This window comes from Cebus imitator, unplaced genomic scaffold (genome assembly GCF_001604975.1).
Source record: "Cebus imitator isolate Cc_AM_T3 unplaced genomic scaffold, Cebus_imitator-1.0 Scaffold42, whole genome shotgun sequence".
NCBI lineage: Eukaryota > Metazoa > Chordata > Mammalia > Primates > Cebidae > Cebus > Cebus imitator.
In genome coordinates this window covers 16,247,361-16,274,472 of record NW_016107357.1, presented here as the reverse complement: position 1 = coordinate 16,274,472, position 27,112 = coordinate 16,247,361, and the positions used below count along the sequence as shown (strand labels likewise).

The 27,112-nt window shown below is 35.4% G+C and overlaps 1 protein-coding gene across 8 annotated transcripts in view; it reads left to right on the top strand.

Annotated features, from left to right (window-relative positions):
* LYST (lysosomal trafficking regulator) overlaps positions 1-27,112 on the top strand; it is a 215,736-nt gene that overhangs the window by 86,742 nt on the left and 101,882 nt on the right. For all 8 annotated transcript variants that reach the window (XR_001824545.2, XM_017526586.2, XM_017526587.2 and 5 more), the window contains 9 exons: positions 2,169-2,313; positions 3,584-3,757; positions 7,768-7,928; positions 8,795-8,985; positions 12,492-12,737; positions 17,284-17,457; positions 18,332-18,481; positions 21,345-21,482; positions 25,369-25,567. Coding sequence is in view for 7 of the 8 variants with exons in the window: in XM_017526586.2 (XP_017382075.1) it covers positions 2,169-2,313; positions 3,584-3,757; positions 7,768-7,928; positions 8,795-8,985; positions 12,492-12,737; positions 17,284-17,457; positions 18,332-18,481; positions 21,345-21,482; positions 25,369-25,567 (1,578 nt within the window). In the remaining variant the exon portion in view is untranslated. The remainder of the gene's footprint in view (positions 1-2,168; positions 2,314-3,583; positions 3,758-7,767; positions 7,929-8,794; positions 8,986-12,491; positions 12,738-17,283; positions 17,458-18,331; positions 18,482-21,344; positions 21,483-25,368; positions 25,568-27,112) is intronic.

Here is a 27,112-nt window from a genome sequence, read left to right as displayed (position 1 = left end):
ACCATGCCCAGCTAATTTTGTATTTTTAGTAGAGACAGGGTTTTACCATATTGGCCAGGCTGGTTGCGAACTTCTTTCTCTCTTTTATTTCAAGTTCTCCTTCTCATGCCATGTCTTACCTCAGCGGCCCTCCTGTACTTTCTGTCGCAGAATGTTTAAATGCATCAGCCATTCTCCAGTGTTAGAATACTTTTCATTCCAGTTCCTTCTTTAACTGAAGAATTGCTATTATACTGGACCTTGTTTCTCATATGATGAGGGCAGAAAACTGTTCATTGAAAAACAGTTTATGGTGATGGGAAGTAAAGTAGGTAGGGTGACTCTTAGGGCCTATGGAATGAATGAAGTGACTGGATGAGCCAGATGTTTAGGGTTTTATATGTACATGGAGATGCAGGCCTCAATAGCTCTTCATGCCATAAATCTTTCTCACCCATTGGAACCTCTGTTTTAGGACACTATGCCTTCACTAGAATGTTCTGTTGTGGATTGAATTTTGCCACAGACCTGATAGCTCTACATGTGATAATATTTATTATGATGCTATCTAATGTGCATTGAGTGCTTTCTATATATGTGTCACTTTGCTCAGCTCTTTCTATATACATTTTTAATCTTAACAAATCAGTAAGTGTTCATACTATCTGTATTTTTAGAGGAAGTTAAGTAGCATGATCAAGTGATATAGCTGGTAAATGATGGAAAGGAATTAAAACACACCTTCTTTTAACTCCAGCGCTTAAACATTGCTACTATACTATAAGCTATGCAGATTGCTTTCTCATGTTTTAATGGAGGTAATCTAAATGTAAACAACCTCTTCTAAAATGAATAAATGTACACAGTGACCTGAGAAAAATAAATATTTGGAAAGTTTTTTTCTTAATTTTTTTATTTTAAAGATATATGAGAAAACATATTTTAGAAAGATGATTTTGTATAAGTGCTTAAAAATAGTGGACATATATAAACATTTTTGAAGAGAGATAAAGAATATTTTGCTGTGATATCACATCTTTTACCTCTAAACTAACTGGTGCCTTTCAGCAAATTTTTTAACCTCTCGGTGCCTCAGTTCTATCACCCTGTAGATATTTACCTTGTAAAATGGTTGTGAGCATTAAGTTAAATATTTGTAATATTCCTACTCTATAATGCTTAAGTACACACTGGTTTTGTCCTGCTCTTTTATTTGTACAAGTTCATATTTGGTATGGAACATTTTTTAAATTTCACGTCAAATATGAGTTCTCTATATTTGGTCAGTAGCCTCAAAATAATCCCTGACCTTAATTCTCCATTTTTAAAACTATTGTCATTGCTACGGGGAGTATTTTTTAACATTGGTCATGGTTTTACCTGTTGAAAAATAGAAACTAATATGTATACAGTCTCATATGCAGTAGTGTTCTTTAAAAGTCTGAGCCTTTGGACATGCATTTTGTATTATGGTATAACATACCTTTACATAAAGTCACATGTATTGTAATGACAAATAGATCATCATACATCTTCAGGTAGTGCTGGGTTTTAAAAGATGAGGAAGAGGAGTCAAGATGAATAACCAGACAGCCCAAACCTATAAGCATTTACCCTAGCTTACCTTAAAGAAACATTAGAGTTTCAGAATCACTTAGCAATTATATTCAAAGACCACTCAACAGGGAATATAAATTATGAATATATTCAAACATTATAGTTTTTCCTTAAAATTTGTAATATGAAAATTTTTTTTAAATCATGCCATCGTGATAACTATAGAATGATTTTTGGTAGTTCGAGGCATTGACAATGACATGTGCTCTCTGGACGAGGGTCAGTGAAGTCATAGTGGCCCAAACCAGTTGATAAAAGAAGCTTGGTACACATTGTAAATAGGTCGTCACATAGCAGTCTGGTTATGCCCACAGTTGTCCTCAGTTATTATGCATTTTTAAACATTTAATACCTTCTAAAGTACTGAATTACTATTTTTTTATCCCTTATGCTTTTTTGGAATTAACATCTATACTTTGGAAATATAGTTGTTTAGAATAGGTCAGGCTCAGACATTTTGGATAGATAACCTACTACAAATGAACAAACGTGCTTTGTATTCTTCTAAATTCACTTTCTACTCAATTGTTATGAACCATTTTACTGATCATTCTAACATTTTTTCCTTATAGAGAGCGACAGACCAGAAGGTGCAGAGAATATAAATCCTGGTGAAAGACTCATAGAAGAAGGATGTGTTCATATCATTTCACTGGGATCCAAAGCGTTGATGATCCAAGTGTGGGCTGATCCCCACAGTGCCACTTTTATCTTTCGGTATTGATTATCCTCATCCTCCCATGAATAGATAATGTATTTAAATAGTTTATTTAAGAAACATTAATGTGAAATCTGCTAATAAAATTTCATTACAGCAAAATAAAAGTCTCATTAAAAAAATATTTGTTCTAACAGTTAATACCACTTTTGTAATAGTGTGATTCTGTCCAAAAATCCACAAAGTCTAAAACATTTTAATTCTTGGCTGAGTGCGGTGGCTCACACCTGTAATCCCAGAACTTTGGGATACCAAGCCAAGACAGATCATCTGAGGTCAGAAGTTCAAGACCAGCCTGGCCAACATAATGAAGCCTCATCTCTATCAAAAAAAACCCACAAGAATTAGTCAGGCGTGGTGGCACATGCCTGTAATCATGACTACTCGGGAGGCTGAAGCAAGAGTATTGCATGAACCTGGGAGGCAGAGGTTGCAGTGATTCCAGAACGTGTGCCACTGCACTCCAGTCTGGACGACAGAGTGAGACTCTGTCTTAAAAATAAATAAAATTAACTCTCTTAGATTTTAGATCAAATACATACTGAAGTCTTATTCATCAGATTGTAATGGTCTTAATATGTTATTAACAGACAGATGTATTCTATGTGCATTATGTATTTAATAGCCATTAGCTGATAAGCTTGGGTTCTCCTTGTTATCTTGTCCTTTTATCCTCTCTCCTCTATTAAGTAGCGTAGATGCAGGTCTTTTATTTATATTGAGTAAGTATGAATAGTATGATACTATTTGTATAAAACTCAAATCTAAACAAACCAGTACATTATTTAGGAATATATACTTTGTAAACGTTATAAACATTACTAGGTGCTTTATGTACATTATCTCCTCATTCTTTTAGTAATCCCAAAAAGTAGATTAGACCTCCAATACAGTCTGGTATTTAGACATTTATATATGATATGTATTAATTTTTCTATGAACCAAATAATACATTGTAATTTCTAAATGGGCAATGACTATATAAATAGTAATAATACATATTTTTTTACAAACTGAATTCTGAAAATTATTGCCTGAATTATCACTACCAGCCAATGAGCCTAATTTACTTTAGTTCATGAACTGAGGTAATAATAGAATGATTAGATTATGGTATAAAAGACCTACTGACTTTTCAAGCACTTTAAAAAAATAGAACTGGTTTTTAATCTTACTTAAATATTTAGAATTATAGTTACTATACATGTGTTAAATACTGAGGTCAGAATTTTCACGTTCTCAGCCTATGCCTTTTCTCTTTTTCTGTAGTGTGTGCATGGATTCAAATGACGACATGAAAGCCGTTTTACTAGCACAGGTTGAATCACAGGAGAATATTTTCCTCCCAAGCAAATGGCAACATTTAGTACTTACCTACTTACAGCAGCCCCAAGGGAAAAAGAAGATTCACGGGAAAATCTCCATATGGGTCTCTGGACAGAGGTAAAAAGCATTTTTGAGAAAATGCGTATTAATTTCAGTTACAGAAAATTCTAGGTAATATTTACTATACTTTAACTTAGGAATCTGCTGGAGTTGGACTTTTTTTTTCCTATTGGTCATTTTCATACAAAATAAACTTCCTGTAGAAGTAACTTGAAAATTATTATTTGGGTTTAGGGAGCATGCAGATAACCTAGACATGTAGACATTTATGTATAATTATATATCAAAGAACAGAATCTATAATTTCATCCCTCAAGCCCATATATTATAAAACTGAATCCACGATAATTATTTAAATTAAGTGGCCAATAAGGCTAATATCTAAATTAAATTGGGCTTTCAAAAGAAATTAAACTGACTAGCCTATGTATCAGGTGACAGATGCAGATAGAGTCCTAGAAATATACCAAGTGAAAGATTCAGGGAGAGTACTGTTTGATTTTTACCACATAGGAGAATTGTGGGCCCAGTTAACAAGAAACATCTTGTGGAATATATTAATGTAAAATTTTAGCCTGAATGAACTATAAGGTATCTTTGATTCATAAGCATTGGGAAGTATTGTATTGAATGAAGTGGCATGAAAGAAGATAGAGAATTCGAAACTGTAGTGTAGTGTTGGAGAGGATTAAGCTGGTTGAATGAGTTTAAGTTGGATAATGAGAAATAAAAATGAATAGACATGGTGAAACTACTTAACAGGCTTTGAATGCCAAGCTGAGAAGTCTAGATTTAATCAAAGGGAACATAATATATTGCATACTTACTATGTTGCAGACCTTTTGCTAGGTGCTTTATGTACATCATCTAATTCTCTCAAAAATCCCTCAAAGTAGATTAGACTATGGAAATAGCAAATACCCTTAACACAGATCAACCTATTTTTGTTCATTCATTTGTTCATTCATCACATTTATTGATGTGATGATGTGCTCAAGTGTTTTGAGCACTTGACATATTAATTAGACCTAGGGGACAGTGGTAAAAAAGATAGACACATTCCCTGCCTTCTTGGAATTCACAATCTGATGAGTAATCAGACAACAAGCAAACATAATTAGATGAATATTTACAAAAGATGACAAAAACTGTGAAGCCCATGCTTTAAAACCCTGAGACAGAAAATGCCAAGTTTCACACTTTTGATGGGTGGATCAAGGAAGGCCTAAGAACAGGGTATTAAAGCCGAGACCTGAAGGAGGAGATGGAGTTTGCCCTTTGAAGGTGGGAGGAGGAAGATTCAAGAGGAGGTTGGGGAATTGCTGCAAGAGACTGTAGCAATTGATTGCTTATAGCTGTCCAGCCTCAATAATAGAGTGAGGCAGGGAGCAGGGGCTTATGGATTGCTTTACAGTCCATGGTGTCTGCCACAGGCAAGAACAAACTTTGGAAGTAAAATCAAGAGTTCAGTTTTGTTCTATTCATTTAAAAAAAAAAAGTAAAAATACATAATTGAAGCCTAATTTCTCTATTCCAAATAGAATACTGTCTGTGATGTTCTCTATCAAGAACATCATTCTGTTTTCATACCTGCCTAAGCCTGAATGGCAGCTGAAGCCAATCAGCAAATTTGTTTCCAGAACCTATAGTTAAATCAGAGGGAGCTGGGCCTGGAGATGTAAGTAAAGAGGCCCTTTCTCCTCGTAGACACTCTTTAATTTCTTGAGCTTTCAATGTGTGCCAGGCACTGTATTAGGCACTTGATACAGATTACCTAATTTAATTCTCCCAACAATACTATGAAGTAGGTATATTATTATCCCAATTTTATATTGAAGGCAACTGAAACCTGGAGTGACTTGCCCAAACTCATGCCACAAGCGAAGGGCAGAGCTGAAAGTTTAACCTAGACTCTGACCCTAGAGAGGGCCCATGCTTAAAACCCCTGTGCTTTACTGCCTCTCCAGCCTTTTTCTGAATCATGTCAACTGACAGGTACAGGAACCATAAACTAATTATTAGATATGTTCAGAATGATAGATTAGATTTTTATTGTAGACAATCTGAAGTTAGTAAGCATGGTCACTTGATTCACACATCACTGTTGTTTTACCCAACCACTTATGTCTACATTCCTTTGAGAGAATTGTTTGCCATTTGGCACAAGTTAATTTCATTGGTTAACGGAGCAGGTGACCAAGGACAAATATTTTATTCTGTTGATTTAAACTTTGTGCTATAATATCTTCATCACCTTATGAGCTATAGAATAATTTCTAGGCCAGGCACGATGCTTCATGCCTGTAATCCCAGCACTTTGAGAGGCCAACGCAGGAGGATTGCTTGAGCCTGGGAATTCAAGACCAGCCTGGGCAACATGGCAAAACCCTGTCTCTACTAAAAATTAAAAAAAAAAAAATTAGCTAGGTGTGGTGGTGCATAGCTGTAGTCTCAGCTACTTGGGAGGCTGAGGCAGGAGGATCACCTGAGCCCAGTAAGTCAAGGTTACAGTGAGCCGTGTTTCCACCTGTGTACTTCAGCCTGGGCAACACAGTGAGACCCTGTCTCAATTTAAAAAAAAAAAGAATAATTTCCAAAAGAATACTTTGAAGAGGCCTTTCAAAATAAGATAATGATACTGAAAATGACTTAATACTTTTTATTAGTTGTTGTTAACAGCTTACAAATATGGCAGAAATATATGGCACACAGTAGATACTTAATATTTGTTTAATTCATTTTGCATTCATTCTGCAATAGGTTTTCTTTCACCCTTAAAAACACTATTTTATTTTTTTTTTTATATTTTTATTTTACTTTAGTTCTGGGATGCATGTGCAGAACATGCAGGTTTGTTACATAGGTATACGTGTACCATGGTGGTTTGCTGCACCTATCAGCCCGTCATCTAGGTTTTAAGCCCACATGCATTAGGTATTTGTCCTAATGTTCTCCCTCCCTTCGCCCCCCACCCCGCAACAGGCCCCGGTTTATGATATTCCCCTCCCTGTGTCCATATGTTCTCATTGAAAAACTTTGTTTTTTAAAAATGAAAATTTTGAAACTATTTTAAGTCATAATGCCACTAGGTGGCGATAGAGTTTTAGTCACAGCCATTTATTTGGTCAAGGAGAAGTATGTCATTGAAGGTATCTCACATCTTTCCTTTATTTTAAAAAAAAAAAAAAAACGTTAAAATAGTTAGGTTTATATGTTCTGTGTGAAACAGAGAGGCTTAGATAAAACTTTTAAAATAAATATTTACAAAGTTGAGTTTCTCATTAAGAGCTACCCATATTAGCTTATCCTGTCTTCATCTTAACACGTTTTATTGAGATTTTGCCTTTATTGATTACCCTAATTATCTTAAAATGGAGTATAAAACATTCCTAAACTAGGGGTAGAGCTCTGTGGTTTCACTAGTTGATGAAGTTCTCCCTGCTTTGTGTGTCTTTCTGTGAGAAAGCCTGGCCTTGCCAGCTCTCTATCTTTTGTAAGCATTCCTGTCACCTGTATCCTTGAAGCAAAAGAGACTAATCAAAAGCTGCGTAATCACTTAGCATTAAGAAAACAGAAAATGCAAAAAGCAATTGTATTTTAGTAGCCAGACAGAGGAAATTTTGAAGAAGTTATATTCTTTTTGTGATTAGTTGCCAAAGGCCTCATAGATGACATAACATTTTTGAATGTCATGGATTCCAATTTTTGGAATTGTTTGTTGAGATGGGAGACTTCTTGGCAAAATTAAGAGGAGGTGGTTGGTTTTTATCTGTAAACCAGGAAGGTGCATATGCAGAAGTCTAATGGCAAAGAAAACTTGCAGCAAATGTCTCGTGACGTTTCACATGGCCTGTTGTGGGATCATTATCTCCATTCAGCTCCCGTCTTTCTGCAGAACCTTTGACCAAGAGACAAACAGAATTAGCCCTCCTCTCTTTCCCCACTGCCGGTCGATAAGGAACCAAGAAAATTGTTCAAGAATTTCCCAATTTTAAATATTCATACTTTAAAAATGCTTAGTACTAGTACTTCCTAAAGTCATTGCTTTTACTTTGTTTTTAATGTAGGAAGCCTGATGTTATTTTGGATTTTACGCTTCCAAGAAAAACAAGTTTGTCATCTGATAGCAATAAAACATTTTGCATGATTGGCCATTGTTTATCATCCCAAGAAGAGTTTTTGCAGTTGGCTGGAAAATGGGACCTGGGAAATTTGCTTCTCTTCAATGGTGAGTGAGCCGTGATTGCACCACTGCACTTCAGCCCGGGCGACAGAGTGAGATTTTTTTCCTTTGAAATAGTTCCAATTTTTTTTCTCAGTTAACAAGTATAAACTGAGTAACCTGGCTAAAATATTCATCTCTGTTCCTTTACTTGTGTTTAATAAGTACTATATTTCTAAGATTCTAAGATATACTTTTAAAATATTTTAACATTTTTGTAATCTAGTTGTGTCTTAGAATTGATAATTTAGTATAAAAATGTATTTCCTCCACCCTCAAAAAAGAGAATCCTATATTAAATTAGCATTTTTTTTTTTTTTAACACTGGATAATGTAGTATCATGACTAGTAAACTTATCTCCATTGTCTCTTTTATTTATAATTTTATTATATCTTATATGAATATCAAATTTTAGGGAAAAATGAAATATATAATTTTTAAAAGCATGTCCTTAAACCTGACACATAACAGCATTCAGACAGTGTTTATTGACTAAATAGGAAGGAATAAAGATGTTGATTCAAATTTTAGTTAGAAATGGAATTTACCAGCATATAGTTTCCATTATTAAAAAAAAACAAAGTAAATAAAACAGAAAACCTGTTTTCTGGCTTAAGAGCAAATGGAAAGTTTACGATTTAATTAAGAGCTTCACAATTAACTTTATACATACTAATCCATCTTCCATCATAGTTGGCATAGGTTATTTTCTCATTACACAAATTTGGAAATTGAGGCTTTATCAATTTTATAAAATATAGTGAACAACTAAAAGAATCTGGCTAAAAAAATGACTCCTGGTTTCTTGCTTTTTATGAAAAATTCTGGTTAGAGTGTTTTAAATAACTAACTTTATTTTTCTGTTATTCAGGAGCTAAGGTTGGTTCACAAGAGGCCTTTTATTTGTATGCTTGTGGACCCAACCATACATCCATAATGCCATGTAAGTATGGCAAGCCAGTGAATGACTACTCCAAATATATTAATAAAGAAATTTTGCGATGTGAACAAATCAGAGAACTTTTTATGACCAAGAAAGATGTGGATATTGGTCTCTTAATTGTAAGTTTTAACTTTCTAAGTTTTAATTTTATAGTAACTGTATCTGGGTATATTTATTGAATAGTATAGTTATAAATTAGATTTCTAGAGTTTTTCATGTGGTTCCTTACATTCTCTTTTCTTAGAATTATGTTTTTTTCTGAAAAAAATGGAAACACTTTGACTTCCCTTCAAAACTTGTTTCAGGTTTTATATTTATATCTTTTCTTTGAAATTATATATCTATAAAAAATTTATCAGTTTATTTTATACTTACTAATTATTCAGGAAAAATGTTTATGAGACAGTGAAAATAACACTTGTTAGTTTGACATACTGTTAAAAAATGTTGCTCATTATATTTTCTTTCCATACTTATAAATATATCATAACATCCATTTATAATGTTAGTTTTAGTTACATATATTCAGGTTTTAGAAAACTTATCCTTTTTTATTTTATTTTTTTTAAGAGACAGGGTTTCACTCTGTCACCCAGGCTTGGGTACATTGGTGTGATCATAGCTCACTGTAGCCTTGAACTCCTAGGCTCAAGCGATCCTCCTATCCTAGCCTCCCAAGTGGCCGAGTCTACAGGCATGCACCACCACACCTGGTTAATTTTAAATTTTTGTAGTGATGGAATCTCACTATGTTGTCCAGATCTTTTGGTCTCAAATTCCTAGCCTCAAAAGATCCTCCCATCTCAGCTTCCCAGATCCTGAGATTATAGGCATGAGCTACCATGTCCAGCCTAAAAAACTTAGTCGTTGGTATCAGTACAAATAGAAATTTTGTTTTCAAAATATTGCTAATTCTGCTTCTATGAGACTCTCTATTGCTTTTCTTATATATATTTTCTAATATTTTGTTCTACCAGTATACAGTTTAGGAGCTAGTGGTGTGGATTTTTCATTATAGCAACTAGAAAACTGAGCCTTCATTGTCTTAGAAAATCTGCTAAAATATTTTAGATCTGGCCATGAAACTGGGTTCCTCCTTCTCTTGCTTCTTATGAGAAGTAAAGATATTCCTGAAAGAGACTACTATTTTGAAATGTGTTGTTGTTGTTGTTGTTGTTGAGTTGGGGGGAGGGAGATTTGGTCGTCAATAATTATTGGGGAGTAGGGGCCAGGGATGCTAAATGTTCTACAGTACATGAACCCTATTTACAACAAAGAATGATCCCATCCTAAATGCCACACCATTAAGAAAACATCCTTTAGGGAAACGGTTCTTCAAACCTGAGTGTGCACCAGAATTATCCACAGGGCTTATAAAAATAGTAGATTGCTGGGCCAGAGCTTCTGATTCAGTAGGCCTGAAGTGTGACCCTGGAATTTACATTTTTAATACGTTCCTAGGTGAAAATGAGGCTAGTGGGGGTTAATAACACTTTGCGAACCTCTGCTTTAGGGATGCTGAGGAGTTCACACAAATGTTTGTTCAAGTAATAACTCTAACTCTCTAGTTTTTGGTTAATCCATTTGTTTTCATAGAAAAATTTCCCTAATCCTTTTATTTTTCCTGAACAGTATATAGGTCATATAAGTTACAAAACTCAACAAATTATCATGAATGAAAATTCTGAGGGTTTTATGTAAAAGCTATTTTTAAAGAGTAAATTCTTTAAGCCTGATTTAGTAATTTGGGAGTTATAAGTTCATGAAAGAATGGTCAGGCAGAAGTGGTACCCTCAGCTGGCCACAGTGGCTCATACTTGTAATCCCAGCACTTTGGAAGACTGAGGCAGGTGGATCACCTGAGGTCAGGAGTTCGAGACCAGCCTGGCCAACATGGTGTAACCCTGTCTCTACTAAAAATACAAAAATTAGCCAGATGTGGTGGCTGGTGCCTGTAATTCCAGCTACTTGGGAGGCTGAAGCAGGAGAATTGCTTGAACCTGGGTGACGGAGGTTGCAGTGCGCCAAGAACACAGCATTGCACTCCAGTCTGGGCGACAAGAGTGAAACTCCATCACAAACAATAATAATAATAATAAGTGGTACCATCATGTGAGGGTGTGGTGTCAGATTTCTGATTGAAACTATTGCAGATTTGAAATTTTGCTTTTCTAGCATAATCATACACAACAGACAGTATAATTGGTTTAGCTGGCGCACAAACATGCTGGGTGGTAAGTCTGATTGTTCTGGGGCATAAATAAAGCACAGGCCAGGCATGGTGGCTCACATTTATAACTCCAGCACTTTGGGAGGCTGAGGAGGTCAGAAGTTCAAGACTAGCCAGTTCGAGACCAGCCTGGCCAACATGATGAAATCCCATCTCTACTAAAAATATAAAAATTAGCCAGGCGTGGTGGTGCACACCTGTAATCCCAGCTACTCAGGAGGCTGAAGCAGGAGAACTGCTTGAACCCAGGAGGCTGAGGTTGCAGTGAGCTGAAATTGCGCCACTACACTCCAGCCTGGGTGACAGAGTGAGACTCTGTCTCAGAAAAAAAAAGTCATCGTCGTCGTCATCATCATCACCATCATCATCATCATCATCATCAAAGCACAAGGCCCCCATCCAGTTCTGAGAGAAGACACTGAATCAATGATTTCTCTGAGCCTGGGCTTGGCAGCTGCTACCACTACACCACCTTAAAGTACATTATGGGCTGGACACCAAGGTTCATGCCTATAATCCCAGCGTTCTGGGAGGCACAGGCAGGAGGATCACTTGAAGCCAGGGGTTTGAGACTAGCCTGGGCAACATAACAAGACCAAGTCTCTACAAAAAAAAAAAAAATTAATTGGGGTAGTGGCACCTGCCTGTAGTCCTAGCTGCTTGGGAGGCTGAGATGGGAGGATCCCTTGAGCCTAGGATTTCAAGGTACAGTGAGCTATGGTCACGCCACTGCACTCCAGCCTGGGTGCCAGAGCGAGACCCTGTCTTTAAAAAAAAAAAAAAAGGACATTCTACATTTAAAATTAACCTTAATTTTAAAAATAGTTTAGAGAATCTTGACAGGGAGCCACACACCGATGGAAACTATCGTTTACCTTGGAGAAATATTTGCAATTCTATTTTATTTTAGTTAGGTGTGCTGACAGTTGACAATCTAGAATTGTATTCTAGTAAGTAAGAAAGATCTAGTTTCAATTTGATTTTAAATGAGTAGTCAGCCCATGAGCAAATGCAGAGCAAAAATTTCAAATAAATTGACCTGACCCAGAGTTCCTGATATTTTTAAGTGCTTAGATCAGTGCCAGGTATGTAATAATACAATTTAATATTAAGTAGTAATAGTGTTATTTAATACTTATTCTAAACTGAACAAAGTTGGAATCCTCAACCTTGATGTGATTTATACAATTGATCACTGCTAAATAAATCACTGATCATTTGCTTTGTAGGAAACAGCCTTTCTTCTAATGTTTATCTTTGTTTAGTGTAGTATCTGTTGTTTTTTAAACAAAGAAAAGGATCGGTTTGATGTGTTTTCACTTTGAAATACTTGCTAGTTGATAGCTTACATTCAAACTTTGTGTCATTACTGAATGAAAATATTTGTGTTTTCAGGAAAGTCTTTCAGTTGTTTATACAACTTACTGTCCTGCTCAGTACACTATCTATGAGCCAGTGATTAGACTTAAAGGTCAAATGAAAACTCGACTCTCTCAAAGACCCTTCAGCTCAAAAGAAGTTCAAAGCATCTTATTAGAACCTCATCATCTAAAGAATCTCCAGCCTACTGAATATAAAACTATTCAAGGCATTCTGCACGAAATTGGTGGAACTGGTGTATTTGTTTTTCTCTTTGCTAGGGTAAGAATCACGGATTATAGTTTTGTCTAAGGAGACATGACTTATTTATTATTGATAAAGAATTTCTTTTGGACTATACAAAAAAGCTATACTCAACTATATTAAACTTTTAAGATAAAAAAAATTATATATTAAAGATGTTATTAAACTTTCTGCCATAGATGGGTAAGGTTTCTTCTAATTTATGAATATTTTAGAAGTTTTCTAATAACCAAAAATGTAATTAGAACAATGAAATGTTAAATATACAAGATTTTAAATTGCCTTTGGGAAGAAAAGTGTATGCCATAGTAGTAATATGAAATAAGTATACTTTTAAAATTTTTATGGGCTGGGCATGGTGGCTCACGCCTGTAGTCCCAGCACTTTGGGAGGCTGAGGCAGGCGAATGGTAAGGTCAGGAGATCAAGACCATCCTGGCTAACATGGTGAAACCCCGTCTCTACTAAAAATATAAAACATTAGCCAGACATGGTGGCATCCACCTGTAGACCCAGCTAGGGAGGCTGAGGCAGGAGAATTGCTTGAACCCAGGAGGCGGAGGTTGCAGTGAGCCAATATCACGCCACTGCACTCCAGCCTGGGCAACAAGAGCGAGACTCCATCTCAAAATAAAATTTATTAAGCTTTTATTCCTTAAATGTTTCCAATGCATAGGAAAAAACTAAGGATCAACAAATAAGTTTAAAAAAAAAAACTTTAATTTGTTTGGATTTGGAGTTGTTTCAAAAAGGAGAAATATAGAGTTTGACTCAGGCTGTGAGTACCATTTTAGAATAAATCATTTAGTTAACTGTCCTGATGCAGAGTAGACAGTCAGTAATTATAGACTATCTCAGGGATTGCTGAACCCTATATTAGGGAGTACGAATAGTCTCACTTTGGTAAAAATCATTTCTACTTCCTCTGGGTCCATATTCCTGTTTAATTAAAGCAGCTTCGATCTTTCTTCATCCTCGGAATGCCATCTTCATTTTATCCCTATGTATAACTTCTGCAACATTACCAAGTTTTCATTGTCTCCCTATCTAGCTTTCTTTAATGGAAGCGTCTTTGATTAATTTTGCAATAAGAAGCATATCAGCATTTGTAGTTGTTAGGGTTCTTATAAATATCTTGTTAGCATTTGATCCACCATACTCTAATCTGTCTTTTCTTCTCTACCTCTTCCTTTTTCGTATTTTTTTGCATCTAGTGTCTAGTTGAATAGATTATCTCCTAGTGTTTTAAAATTAAAAGCCCTTTAATTCCTCACCAATGTTTTTTGATATTTTCTGCCATTGTATAGTTTCAAAATGTATATCCTTGTTTTCTTCTCTTTCATCAAGGTATTGAATATAATTTTGTTATTGTTACATAGAGATTGGATCTTAGAGGAAATTGTTACATTTTTATTTTCATATGTTTAGTATCTTGCCAATAAGACTTTTAAAGTATGTTTCTAAGTCAAAAACTTAGAAACTTTGTTCAGTATCCTTCCTCCTCCTATACAAAAATAAAATTCAGTGTCCTTAAAATCCTTACAGGCATAGCCTGCCTTGTGAGCCTGGTCTCTACCAAAAGGCAAGCTGCAGCTTCCTAGATGTACTATGAACTTCCAGTTTAGGCCTTTACCCTTCCCCTGACTGTGCCCTGCCCCCAGCCACCCCTTTATTCCTGCTTTCCAGGATTTGGCTTTCTTCCTAGGCCATCTTCTCTCTGTGTAGCCTTCCCCTAAACCAAGCAGAGAGGGGTCAGAATGGTTTCTGTGCTCTCCTGGCATACCTATTGTCTCATACTTCTTTGCCCTTTTGCATGATAATAAGCGTGTGTTTCATATATATATAGTAGTTGTCAGAAAGTGTTGGTTGAAGTAAATTGAAGTACAAGGCACAACATGTGCTTTTATTTTTTTATTTTTATTTGTTTTAATTGCACTTTAAGTTCTGGGGTACACGTGCAGATATTGCAGGATTGTTGCATAGGTACACACCTGCTATGGTGGTTTGCTGTCTCCATTCCCCCTGTTGCCTACATCAGGCATTTCTCCCAATGTTATCCCTCCCCAACCTCCCCACCTCCCGCTGTCCGTCCCCTAGCCCCCCAGCCTCCAACAGACCCAAGTGTGTGATGTTCCCCTCCCTGTGCCTATGTGTTCTCATTGTTCAACACCCTCCTATGAGTGAGAACATGTGGTGTTTGGTTTTCTGTTCTTGTGTCAGTTTGCTGAGAATGATGGTTTCCAGATTCATCCATGTCCCTACAAAGGTCATGAACCTGTCTGTTTTTATGGCTGCATGGTATTCCATGGTGTATATGTGCCACGTTTTCTTTGCCTAGTCTATCATTGATGGGCATTTGGGTTTGTTCCAGGTCTTTGCTATTGTAAACAGTGCTGCAGTGAACATATGTGTGCATGTGTCTTTATAATATAACTATTTATAATCCTTTGGGTGTATACCTAGTAATGGGATTGCTGGGTCAAATGGAATTTCTATTTCTAGATCCTTGAGGAATCGCCGCACTGTCTTGCACAATGGTTGAACTAATTTACACTCCCACCAACAGCGTAAAAGTGTTCCTGTTTTTCCACATCCTCTCCAGCATCTGTTGTCTCCAGATTTTTTAATGATCGCCATTCTAACTGGCATGAAGTGGTATCTCAATATGGTTTTGATTTGCATTTCTCTAATGACCAGTGATGATGAGCATTTTTTTTTCATGTTTCTTGGCCTCATAAATGTCTTCTTTTGAGAAATGTCTGTTCATACATTTTTGCCAGTATGAATGGGTTTTATTCTTATAAATCTGCTTTAGTTCTCTGTAGTTTCTGGATATTAGCCATTTGTCAGATGGGTAGATTGCAAAAATTTTTCCTGTTCTGTCGGTTTCTGGTTCACACTGATGATTGTTTCTTTTGCTATGCGGAAACTCTGAAGTTTAATTAGATCCCATTTGTCTATTTTGGCTTTTGCTGCCATTGCTTTTGGTATTTTAGTCATGAAGTCTTTGCCTACACCTATGTCCTGAATGGTTTTGCTTAGGTTTTCTTCTAGGGTTTTTATGGTGTTAGGTCTTATGTTTAAGTCTTTAATCCATCTGGAGTTACTTTTAGTGTAAGGTGTCAGTAAGGGATCCAGTTTCAGCTTTCTGCACATGGCTAGCCAGTTTTCCCAACACCGTTTATATTAAACAGGGAATTCTTTCCTTATTGCTTGTTTTTGTCAGGTTTGTCAAAGATCATGTGGTTGTAGACGTGTGGTGTGACTTCTGAGGTCTCTGTTCTGTTCCATTGGTCTATATCTCTGTTTTGTTATCAGTACCATGCTGTTTTGATTACTGCAGACTTCTAGTATAGTTTGAAGTCAGGTACAGTAGTGTGATGCCTCCAGCTTTGTTCTTTTTGTTTAGAATTGACGTGGCTATTCGGGCTCTCTTTTGGTTCTATATGAAGTTTAAAGTGGTTTTTTTTTTTTTTTTTCCAGTTCTGTGAAAAGGTCAATGGTAGCTTGATGGGGATAGCATTGAATCTATAAATTACTTTGGGCAGTATGGCCATTTTCACAATATTGATTCTTCCTAACCATGAGCATAGAATATTTTTCCATCAGTCCTCTCTTATTTCCTTAACAGTGGTTTGTAGTTTTCCTTGAAGAGGTCCTTCACATCGTTTGTTAGTTGTATTCCTAGGTATTTTATTCTCTTTTGTAGCAATTGTGAATGGGAGTTTGCTCTTGGTTTGGCTCTCTGTCTGTTATTGGTGTATAGGAATGCTTGTGATTTCCGCACATTGATTTTCTATCCTGAGACTTTGCTGAAGTTGCTTATCAGCTTAAGGAGATTTTGGGCTGAGACAGTGGGGTCTTCTAACTATACAATCATGTCGTCTGCAAATAGAGATAATTTGACTTCCTCTTTTCCTAATTGAATACCCTTTATTTCTTTTTTTTGCCTGATTGCTCTGGCTAGAACTTTCAATACTATATTGAATAGGAATGGTGAGAGAGGGTATCCTTGTCTAGTGCCAGTTTTCAAAGGGAATGCTTCCAGTTCTTGCCCGTTCAGTATGATATCAGCTGTGGGTTTGTCATAAATAACTTTTATTATTTTGAGATATGTTCCATCAATACCTAGTTTATTGAACATGTGCTTTTATAGATACATCTTATCTCTTTGACAGGGCAGTAGACCCTATTGGGAACAAGTATCATGTCTTTTAGTTCTCTTTATCTCCCTTACCATATAATGTAGAGCCTGTTTATCTACTAATTTATCAAAAACAAAGCATTTTGCTGACACTTCAGATCACTAGTTATAAAATGCTACTGACCTCTAAGGTTGTTCATATTATTATATACTGCAGTGTATATAAGAGACTATAGAACATGGAATTTATGCCTTACTCTCAGTTTTGCATATTCACAATCCTTAAATAGGTACAGTATGAGCATTAAAAAATACTTCATAGAAACTAACGGATTGATGTTATATAATAGAAGATTATACATGTTAAATTTTTACTCTCAGCAAATTAGGAGAAAACTGTTACCCACCCTTGTTTTTTTAGGTTGTTGAACTCAGTAGCTGTGAAGAAACGCAAGCATTAGCACTGCAAATTATACTGTCATTAATTAAATACAACCAACAAAGAGTACATGAATTAGAAAATTGTAATGGGCTTTCTATGATTCATCAGGTGTTGATCAAACAAAAATGCATTGTTGGCTTTTACATTTTGAAGGTATGACTTCATAAAATTTATTCTTAAAGTTTCATATGCAGTGATGCTCATCTCGTCAATAATAGTTTTGTGTTTCAGTTATTGGAAGAAAATGGAGGAAGCTTATTAGTGTATAGTTAATCAAACTAGAGTACTCTTCTAGTTCTTTTCATCATTTAAATAATTACATTTTTCTCTAAAGCATTTTTTTAAAGTAAAAAAAAACCTCATTGAATTTTAGATCTTGGTGGATCATAGATGTCTCCCATGCTGTCCCCTCATTCCGTAGATTGCTTTAGCTCCCACCCTTATGGCAGAGAACTGAGTTCTCTAGGCCCCTAGAGGCAGACCATTCCATTAGGCACTGCTGCTATAGTTAGTTTTTAAAGTCATGGAATTTGTGTTCATTTTTATTATGATCCCACGATCATCATATATTTAAATACATTTCTAGATGAAAGCATTTGGTAACACTGTGAAAATATTTCTCTCTCAGACCTCTGGTACTAAGGCAAAAGGTGATTGCTTTACCCTTGCCCCAACCCCTACCTCTTTAAACTGCAAGATCCATACATTTTTGACATGAATTTTTACTACTTTTTTGAAAGGTTTTAAAGCCTAATAGCAGATTAATTCAATTTAAAACATACAAATTGAATGCTGTTTGTTTTACCCATGTTTGAACCTGAGTACTCAAAATATTTGTAAGTTTGGGATTTTCTATTTATCTGAATTGTTTTACAAAACAAGTTAAAGATACTTTGTGAAGTGTTAAATTACTTACTAGCTTTCCTTTGAATTTAATGATTGCTAAAATTAAAAGCTTAATGTTTCTATTGAACTTTTTGATTAACCAGTTACTAATGCATCTTATATTAATGCTGATTTTCTATAGACCCTTCTTGAAGGATGCTGTGGTGAAGATGTTATTTATATGAATGAGATTGGAGAGTTTAAGTTAAATGTGGAGTCTAATGCTATAATCCAAGATGTTAAGCTGTTAGAGGAACTATTGCTTGATTGGAAGATATGGAATAAAGCAGAGGCATGTAATATATACTTTTTTTCCATTTTTATTGTGGTAAAATACATATAACATGAAATTTACCATCTTAAGCATTTTTAAGTTTTGGTTCAGTGGCATTAAGTGCATTTACAGTGTTGTGCAGCCATCACCACCATCCATCTCTGTAAATCTTTTTTGTTTTGTAAAACCAAAACTCTGTACCCTTTAAACAATAATTCTTTGTTCCACCTCTTCCTCCAGCCCCTGGCAACCACCATTCTACTTTTGAGCACTCTAAGGATCTTATATAAGTAGGATCATATAATATTTGTCTTTTGTGATTAGCTTATTTCACTTAGCATAATGTCTTCAAGGTTCATCTATGTTGTAGCATATGTCCAAATTTCCTTTTTAAGAATGAATAATATACCATTCTATACATTTATATTTTGCTTATCCATTCATCAGTTTGGAGACACTTGGATTGTTTCCACATTTTAGCTACTGCGAATAGACACATATACTTGTTTTGTTTTGTTTTTGAGATGGAGTTTTACTCTTTCACCCAGGCTGGAGTGCAGTGGCATGATCTCAGCTCACTGCAGCCTTCACCCCCAGGCTCACGCAATACTCCTAGCCTCAGCCTCTCAAGTAGCTGGAACCACAGATGTGCACTACTGTGCCTGGCCAAGTTTTTGTATTATTGGTATAGACAGGGTTTCACCATGTTGCTCAGGCTGGTCTTGAATTCCTGAGCTGAAGTGATCTGCCTGCCTTGGCTTCCCAAAGTGCTGGGATTATAGGCATGAGCCACCACCCCCAGCCAGCATATTATTTTAAATATTTATCTAATCATTCTTCTGAAATCCATTAGAAACTAATGGATTGATGCTACATAATGGAAGATTATACATGTTAAATTGTTACTCTCAGCAGTCCTCCTGCCTTGGCCTCCCAAAGTGCTGGGATTACAGGTGTAAGCCCCCACACCTGGCCAAAAAAAAAAAATGCTTCTAATCAATTCTTAATAAAAATAAGTATGCTAGAGAGTTTTCTATTCTTCCTGTAGAAAATTATATTACAAAATTGTTGTCACATGAAGAGGCAATTAAAAAGTATGCAGACACAAAACAGTGAAAAGTATTTTGAAAGGCATATCCAACAGCCAACTATTGCCGTGTTTCTGGATTTTGTGGTATTCCTGGTACTTTTCAGTTTTTTAAACGTTGTAATTTGTTGTGATTCATTTTCTCATTCTGAATAAATATATACTTTCAGATCTGAAAAAAGAAAAAGAAAATAGATAAAAATATGTATAATATTTCAGGGAGAAAAAGCAAATAATTACAGGGATCACATATGTAAACAAATTGGATCAAAAGCAGTATAAATGTATAATAAAGAATGTGCTCTGCCAGGCACGGTGGCTCACGCCTGTAATCCCAGCATATTGGGAGTTCAAGGCAGGTAGATCATGAGGTCAGGAGTTCAAGACCAAATTGGCCAAGATGGTGAAACCCCATCTCTACTAAAAAATACAAAAATTAGCTGGGCATAGTGGCTGGTGCTTGTAATTCCAGCTACTTGGGAGGCTTAGGTAGGAGAATTGCTTGAACTGGGACGTGGGAGGCGGAGGTTGCAGTGAGCCGAGATCACGCCACTGCTCTCCAGCCTGGGCTACAGAGCAAGACTCCATCTAAAAAAAAAAAGTGTGCTCAGTTGCAGATTGGAAGATCTAACTTGGACAAAGTTGAACAAAGTTTATTTAGTATTTCAAAAGAGCAGGCAAATTTGGGGTTGTTTGATTTTAAAAGAAACATTTTTAAATTGATTTTGAAAGTGGTAAAACACACATTACTTCTGTGGGTTTGAAATAAGGTTTTCTTACCTAATTATTTTTAAACTAAGTCCAGTTTTTCTTTTTTGTTGTTGTTATATTTTTGTTTTTATTGGCACTATTTTATCTTGGTATTACTTTTCAGATTGGAATCACGTTTTTATACTTCGGCTACCTTGTCTTCCGGTTTTTATAGGGTTTTTTCTTTTAGAACATCTTGCCTCTCTCTTATAGAGAGGCCCTGAGTAGAAGAGTATGATTAAGTCTATCAATTTCTTGGTTTATTATTGCCAGATAATGGCAGGAGAAATAGTAGAATCTGCAACACAAGCCATTTAATCTTGCTTTTTGTTGAAAGCTTTATTGAAAGGACAATTAGGATAATAAGATGAAGGGAAGGTTATCTTTCAATATTAGTTATCAATATAAGATCTCTTTTTTTCTAGTATTGTGGACAAGTTAAAATTGATTCAATATGGGAAAAGCATTTTAAGGCACTGTCAAAGGATGCTAACTACTCTTTGAAGTGCATAGTTTATAATCGTGCAGAGAATTCTGTTATTTGGACTTAAAAGTAAACTAATCTAAAAATGCAGAATTTTCACATTGTCCATGACTTTTTCATTTGGTATGATTTGTTCTAAAATTATTTGGTTAAATGCTACATATGCAGATTGGTATTGAAATTTATACATTTTTAACAACAGCCTTTGAACATAAATTATTTAATAATAATGTTGGTAAGGTGTATGCTTTTCTAATTTGAATAATCCCTCTTGATAATTCATCTTTTGAAAATACATATATATCATTAATGCCACAGAAAGGGTAATGTAGAAAAGCACCTTATACAATATTGCATTCAACATAGCGATTTAGAAATAGACTATTGGCAACAAAAAATAATGGGGAATAAATTTTAACATTGGCTTTTTGCAGACTAATATAATCTTTGATGCTGAATATATACATCATGTTAAATTGTTATGTTGTGTGTCTTCCAAAAAGCATGCCTGCATATGTTTGAGTAACTATGTGCTTGTTGGTGTGTGTTTATCTCCTCAGCAAGGTGTTTGGGAAACTTTGCTAGCAGCTCTAGAAGTCCTCATCAGAGCAGATCACCACCAGCAGATGTTTAATATCAAGCAGTTATTGAAAGCTCAAGTGGTTCATCACTTTCTACTGACTTGTCAGGTTTTACAGGTACTTTTCATGTAACTTTACTTTTGGAGATATTTTCCACAGTTGTTTAATAATACTATGAACAACAAATTTTTGTGGCACTTTCAATGGGGCTTTTTTCTTTTCTTCTTCTTTTTTTTTTCCCCCATCTTCTCTTTTCTCCAGGTTCTCTTCTTTCAACAAGTAATATAGGAGTTTTTCAGCTCCTGAATCTTACAGCTTGATCATCACACTGTGTCTTAATTCCTAACTCATTACAAAAGAACAGTTGCTAAATTTCTTAGATGTTTCTTTATGTTAGGATAGAATAATAATTTTGTAGTGCCTTGAACAGCAAGAATAGTTAATTAATTTTAACTTGTTCCATATTCCTTAAAAATTTTTAAGTATATATTGCTTTAATAAGTATAAACTTGCCAAGAGTCTATTTTATATGCTAGAATTAGTATTTTAAAGTGTATCCAAAAATTATCTTAAAAAGTGACACTGATTTTATCAGTTACATTGTAATATCTATGCTGTGGCCCTTTTAATTTTTTTCCCCTGCCTTTATCAATATCATCTAATATACTAACCAAGCAGATAAAAGACATTGATAAATATCTGCTTGGTTGGTATATTAGACAGTTTTCCAAGTTTAATGTCTGAGGCATCTATTAGAACTTTGTCAAGTTAGATAAAGACAGATATTCCATGAGATCAGTAATATTTTTTATTTTGAGTGCCTTTGCTTCAGTGGCACTAACGGCTTTTCATTGTAGTTGAGCTAAAATTCAAAATCTGTGACAACATCTATAAGAAGTGTTAATCTGAGAATGCTTATATGATCTGGCTACCATTCTAGCCTCATCTTATGGTACTCAGCCTCCCTAGATTTCTTTCCCTTCCTTAAATAATACTTTTTTCTGTCTCAGAGTACATGGTATTCTTTCTGCTTTAACAATTATTGATCTCATTCTTTTCATCTGGCTAACTCCCACTTATTCTCCACGTGGCAACTTAAGACTTAATTCCTGAGAAATCCCTTCCCTTTCCATATAAATTAATCATTTTCCCTTTATACACTTATTCTTACTTTATGTACATACAGTTTATTAGTTATTTATGAAATTATGATTTACTTCCCTCTGTAAGCCTCCTGAAAGCAAGGATGTGGTTTGTTTGTTTTTTATCATACTGTAATGTCAGTATTTGACACACCTGGGCATCTGATAAATATTTGTTAAATGAATGAATTCCAAAAACACAAAAATATTTTATTGCCTTTCTTGGCCCTGTGATAATTAGACTATTGTAGGGAATACAATATGTTGATTGATCTTTCAGGCCCCTTGTTTACTGTTTTATGTATCATTTATACATCAGTTTTCCTCTAAATTTGTTCCTTTGCATATCCATTTTGAAATGTATTGGCCAATTTTCATTAAGTTCATATGACAGTGTGATATTCTTATTTAGTCTTTGCATGTCAGAAAAGTGACACGTAAACTTAGAGATTTCCATATATATTTATTTTCACTTTTGTCTTATTTACAAAAATGCTAGAAAAATCTTGGTACATTTTTTTTTCTGAAATGTGTAGTTCTTTACCCTTGTTTGTTCAAAGAGCTCACTTATCAAATTAACAGCTATTTATCAAACATAGCTTTATGTCAGGTATTGTGGGAAGTTTATAAAGAAATGAATTTAGCCTTTGCCTTTAAGGGATCTCAGAGTTTTTATGCATTTCAGGAAGATTGATAAATTGGTAGTATATTGGATATAAGGCAGTTACATTAGTTCGTGAGTTCAGTATAAAGAAACTGAGCCCTGGTGATTAAAGTAGAAGCATTTAGGTAGGGAGCAAATATGAGAGAGATTATAAAGATAGAACTCATAGGACTTGATTCTGTTTAAATGGAGCTTCAGGAGGAGTCAAATATAACATTAAATTTCAAGCTGGGAAACCAGAAAAATAATAGTTTTATCAGAAAAAAAGAGGCAACCTTGCAAGTTTCGTAGTTTATAAAATAGTCTACATTTGAGATTACAGCAGGACATTCAGCAACAGTGAACTGGTAATAGTGAAGCCATGAGGATGGATAAGCACTCCAAGATAGAGAAATGTAATGAGAGAATCAGAGGGCTCAGGTTTACACCTGCAGGAGATAACCAATTTTCAGGATGTGAAACAAAGACAAAGGGGCTATTGAAAGAGATATAGAAAGAGTAATTGAAAAACCAAGAGGAAACTCAGTAAAGTGAAAGCTAGAAGTGGCCAGAAGGGGAAGAACATGTACAGAACGAGGTGATACCTTGAACCAAATGATATAGAAAGTTCAGAGAAAATGTAGACAGATAAAGGGCCATTGACTCAGAAATTCTTAGTAACTTACAAGATTTTAATAGCATGGGTAAGGCAAGAGCCAGATTTCAGGGACTTTGGACAGCATGTGTGGTGGATCATTAAAGGCAGTGAGAATAAATGATTATTAAAAAGTCCAACAGTACAGTAAATGCAAAGACAGAAACAGAATGTTCACATATGGTGAAGTTAAGGGATTAAAAAAATAACCAGTGACTATTGATAAAGAGTCAATGGAGATGGCAAGATATAAGTAACCTGGGCTGGACTTAGGAATGAATCACTGATGCTGCAACCAAGAAAGTTAAGAAGATGTATGGAGTATGCTTTAAAAGAAATTCAGATGGTTGTAGCAGAAATAGTTCTGAATTGGAAGTCAGGAGATCTATGTTCCTGTCTTAGCTTGGCCATTTGACAGCTATGAGATCTTGGCAAAGGGGTTTTTTGTTTTATTATGTAGACTCAGTGTTCTCTTCTTAAATCTGAGGTAGTTAAACTAAATTGTTTCAGAATTAACATCTACATTTTAAGTATTCCAAATCAGCAGTACACAAGAGTAAATGAAGAAGAGTGGATGTAGAGATATATATTTGGACATAGGAAGAGGGAAGATGAGGAAGTTTGCCTCCCATACCCTTAATCTAGAGGCCAGCTGCTAGCCACTGGGGAGGTGGAATTGGAGGATATAAACAATTTATTTATATACAGCTTTATTTTTAGTAATTGCTTGGCATTCTGCCAAGTCTCATTATTCCAGACAGTAAATGATGCAGTAGTAAGAGCTCAGAGGCCTGAGTTTGAGTTACAGTTGTACTACCTACATATTTTATGTGTGGTTTACACTAGTCAAATAACCACGTTGAGCCTCATGTTCTAGAAATGAGGGCTAAAACCTCTCATAGAACTGTTGTGAAAAAGGACTTCATAAACTGGAGCATATTGTATTACTGTAAGGAGTTTTGTCTATCAAAAGTTTTCTGTCTTAATCCCATACTACCATTACTAATAGTAGTAGTACTAAAAGAAGAAGACAAGGTAGTAGGAGCAGTAATAGTAGTGATTGTAGTTTATCACTAACATTTACATGGGGCTTACCGATATGCAAGGCACTGTTCTAAGAGTTTATGTTATTTAGTCCTTATAACCCTGTAAAGTAGCACTAGTATTACTCACATAGACAAAGAAAGTGAAGCATGCAGACGTTAAATAATGCACCTAAGATCACATGGCTGTGAGTAGAGAAGCCAGAATGCAAACCTAGACAGTTTGGCTTTTGAGTCCATGCTTGTGAGAGTTGTAGTATAACTTTGCCTCAGTTAATTAAGATAAATGGGCCAGAATTAAGTTGTCATTCATGTTAATGAATTTTTAATAACAAGATTGTTTGAATTAGGAAATAACAACTCAATTTAATGAGTTATTATGGTAATGGTAAATATGGTCAGACTAGAGTAGTAAACCAACAGAATTCTATCTTAAAAAGAATATTGTGCCTAAATGAAGAATCTTAGTTAAGTTAACAGTTCTTTAAATCTAAAGAGAGTTTGATTTTTATTTTTTCAGGAACACAAAGAGGGGCAACTCACATCCATGCCCCGAGAGGTTTGTAGATCATTTGTGAAAATTATAGCAGAAGTCCTTGGATCTCCTCCAGATTTGGAATTATTGACAATTATCTTCAATTTCCTTTTAGCGGTTCACCCTCCTACTAATACTTACGTTTGTCACAACCCCACAAACTTCTACTTTTCTTTGCACATAGGTAGGTATAATCATTTTTGTTAGATCATGGCTATTTCCACTTTTGTTTTCTTCTCCCCACTTAATTCACATTTGTTTGATATTTGAATGGCCTCTGTGCTGCTCTAATTACATATTGGGGTTGGGGTAGGGCAGAGAGTTATAGAATGAACTAGACATGGCCTCTGCCCTCAAGGAGTCTAAATGCCAAGAGGAGAAAGGAGACATAGACTCAAATAACTACAGTTTAAAAAAAAAAAAAAAGTATTTGGTAAGTATCGAAGAGACATAAAAGAACTAAGGAGATTTCAGAGGACAGAGGATTTCATCTGACCACTGTGGAGAGAATATTTAGTAGGTCATATGATATGTGATGTGGACATTGAAGATTTTGAGTAGAATTTCATAGGCAGATTAGAGAATTGGCATTCCAGGTAAGGAGAATGGCTTTAAAGGGAGGAAAAACAGAAAGAGAAAATAAGGACTAATGAGTTTTACCTTTGTATAGAGGATCTGTAAAAGAATAGTGAGAGGTAATGCCATAAATATGGTTTAAAGCCGCCATTTATTTATTTTTACCCTAAAGTCATATTAAATGGTTCTTTGAATGTAAGGCGAGAGAATTTGAACTTGTATCATAGTTATAGGTCATCGAAAGGATTTTGATTGTTTGTTTTGAGCAAAGACTATGATGTAAGTAAATTATTGCAGTAGGATTCAGTAATAAGGAACTAGGGGCAGTAAGGCCAGTGATAGTAGTCTATGAGAGACAAGATAACAGAATCTAGGCATAGTAGCAGTGGAACTGGAAAGGAGCGATAAATGGAGAAGTGGGAAGTTTAGGATGGAATGATTCTGGGGATGTTAAGAAAAAAAAGGATAATGACTTTGGTCATATAATATGTGTTGTATTTGAGGTGCCCTGCAGTTACTTATAATTTTCTAGTAAGCAATTGGAAATGAGGGTTACAGCATGAGGAAGAAGGGATAGGTTATAAGGAGCTGTCTGCATAGAAGTGAGGTTGAAGCTCTGAGAACAGACAACACCACTGAAGAAAAGTAGAGAGAGAAGGAAGAGAAAGCTAAGGAAAGAACTGCTGGTAATGTTACTAGTTGGAGGGTAGGACAATAACGAAGAATCTGTAAAAGAGAAAGATGGAATCATCAGTTTTTTAAAGAACTAGGGAAATGTAATGTAGTAAGAAAGCAAGCAAGAATGTACCTATAAGAAAGCTGAGTCAAAATTAACAGTGGAAAACTGTTTGTACAATAACCATTTTAAGAAATGTAGTAAATGGGGCTGGGTGCATCTCAGCACTTTGGGAGGCCAAGGTGGGCAGATCACCTTAGATCAGGAGTTTGAGACCAGCCTGACCAACATGGAGAAACGCTGTCTCCACTAAGAATACCAAAAAATTAACCAGGCGTGGTGGCACACGCCTGTAATCCCAGCTATTGGGAGGCTGAGACAGGATAATGGCTTGAACCCAGGAGGGGGAGGTTACAATGAGACGAGTACATGCCATTGCATTCCAGCCAGGGTGACAAAAGCGAGACTTCATCTCCA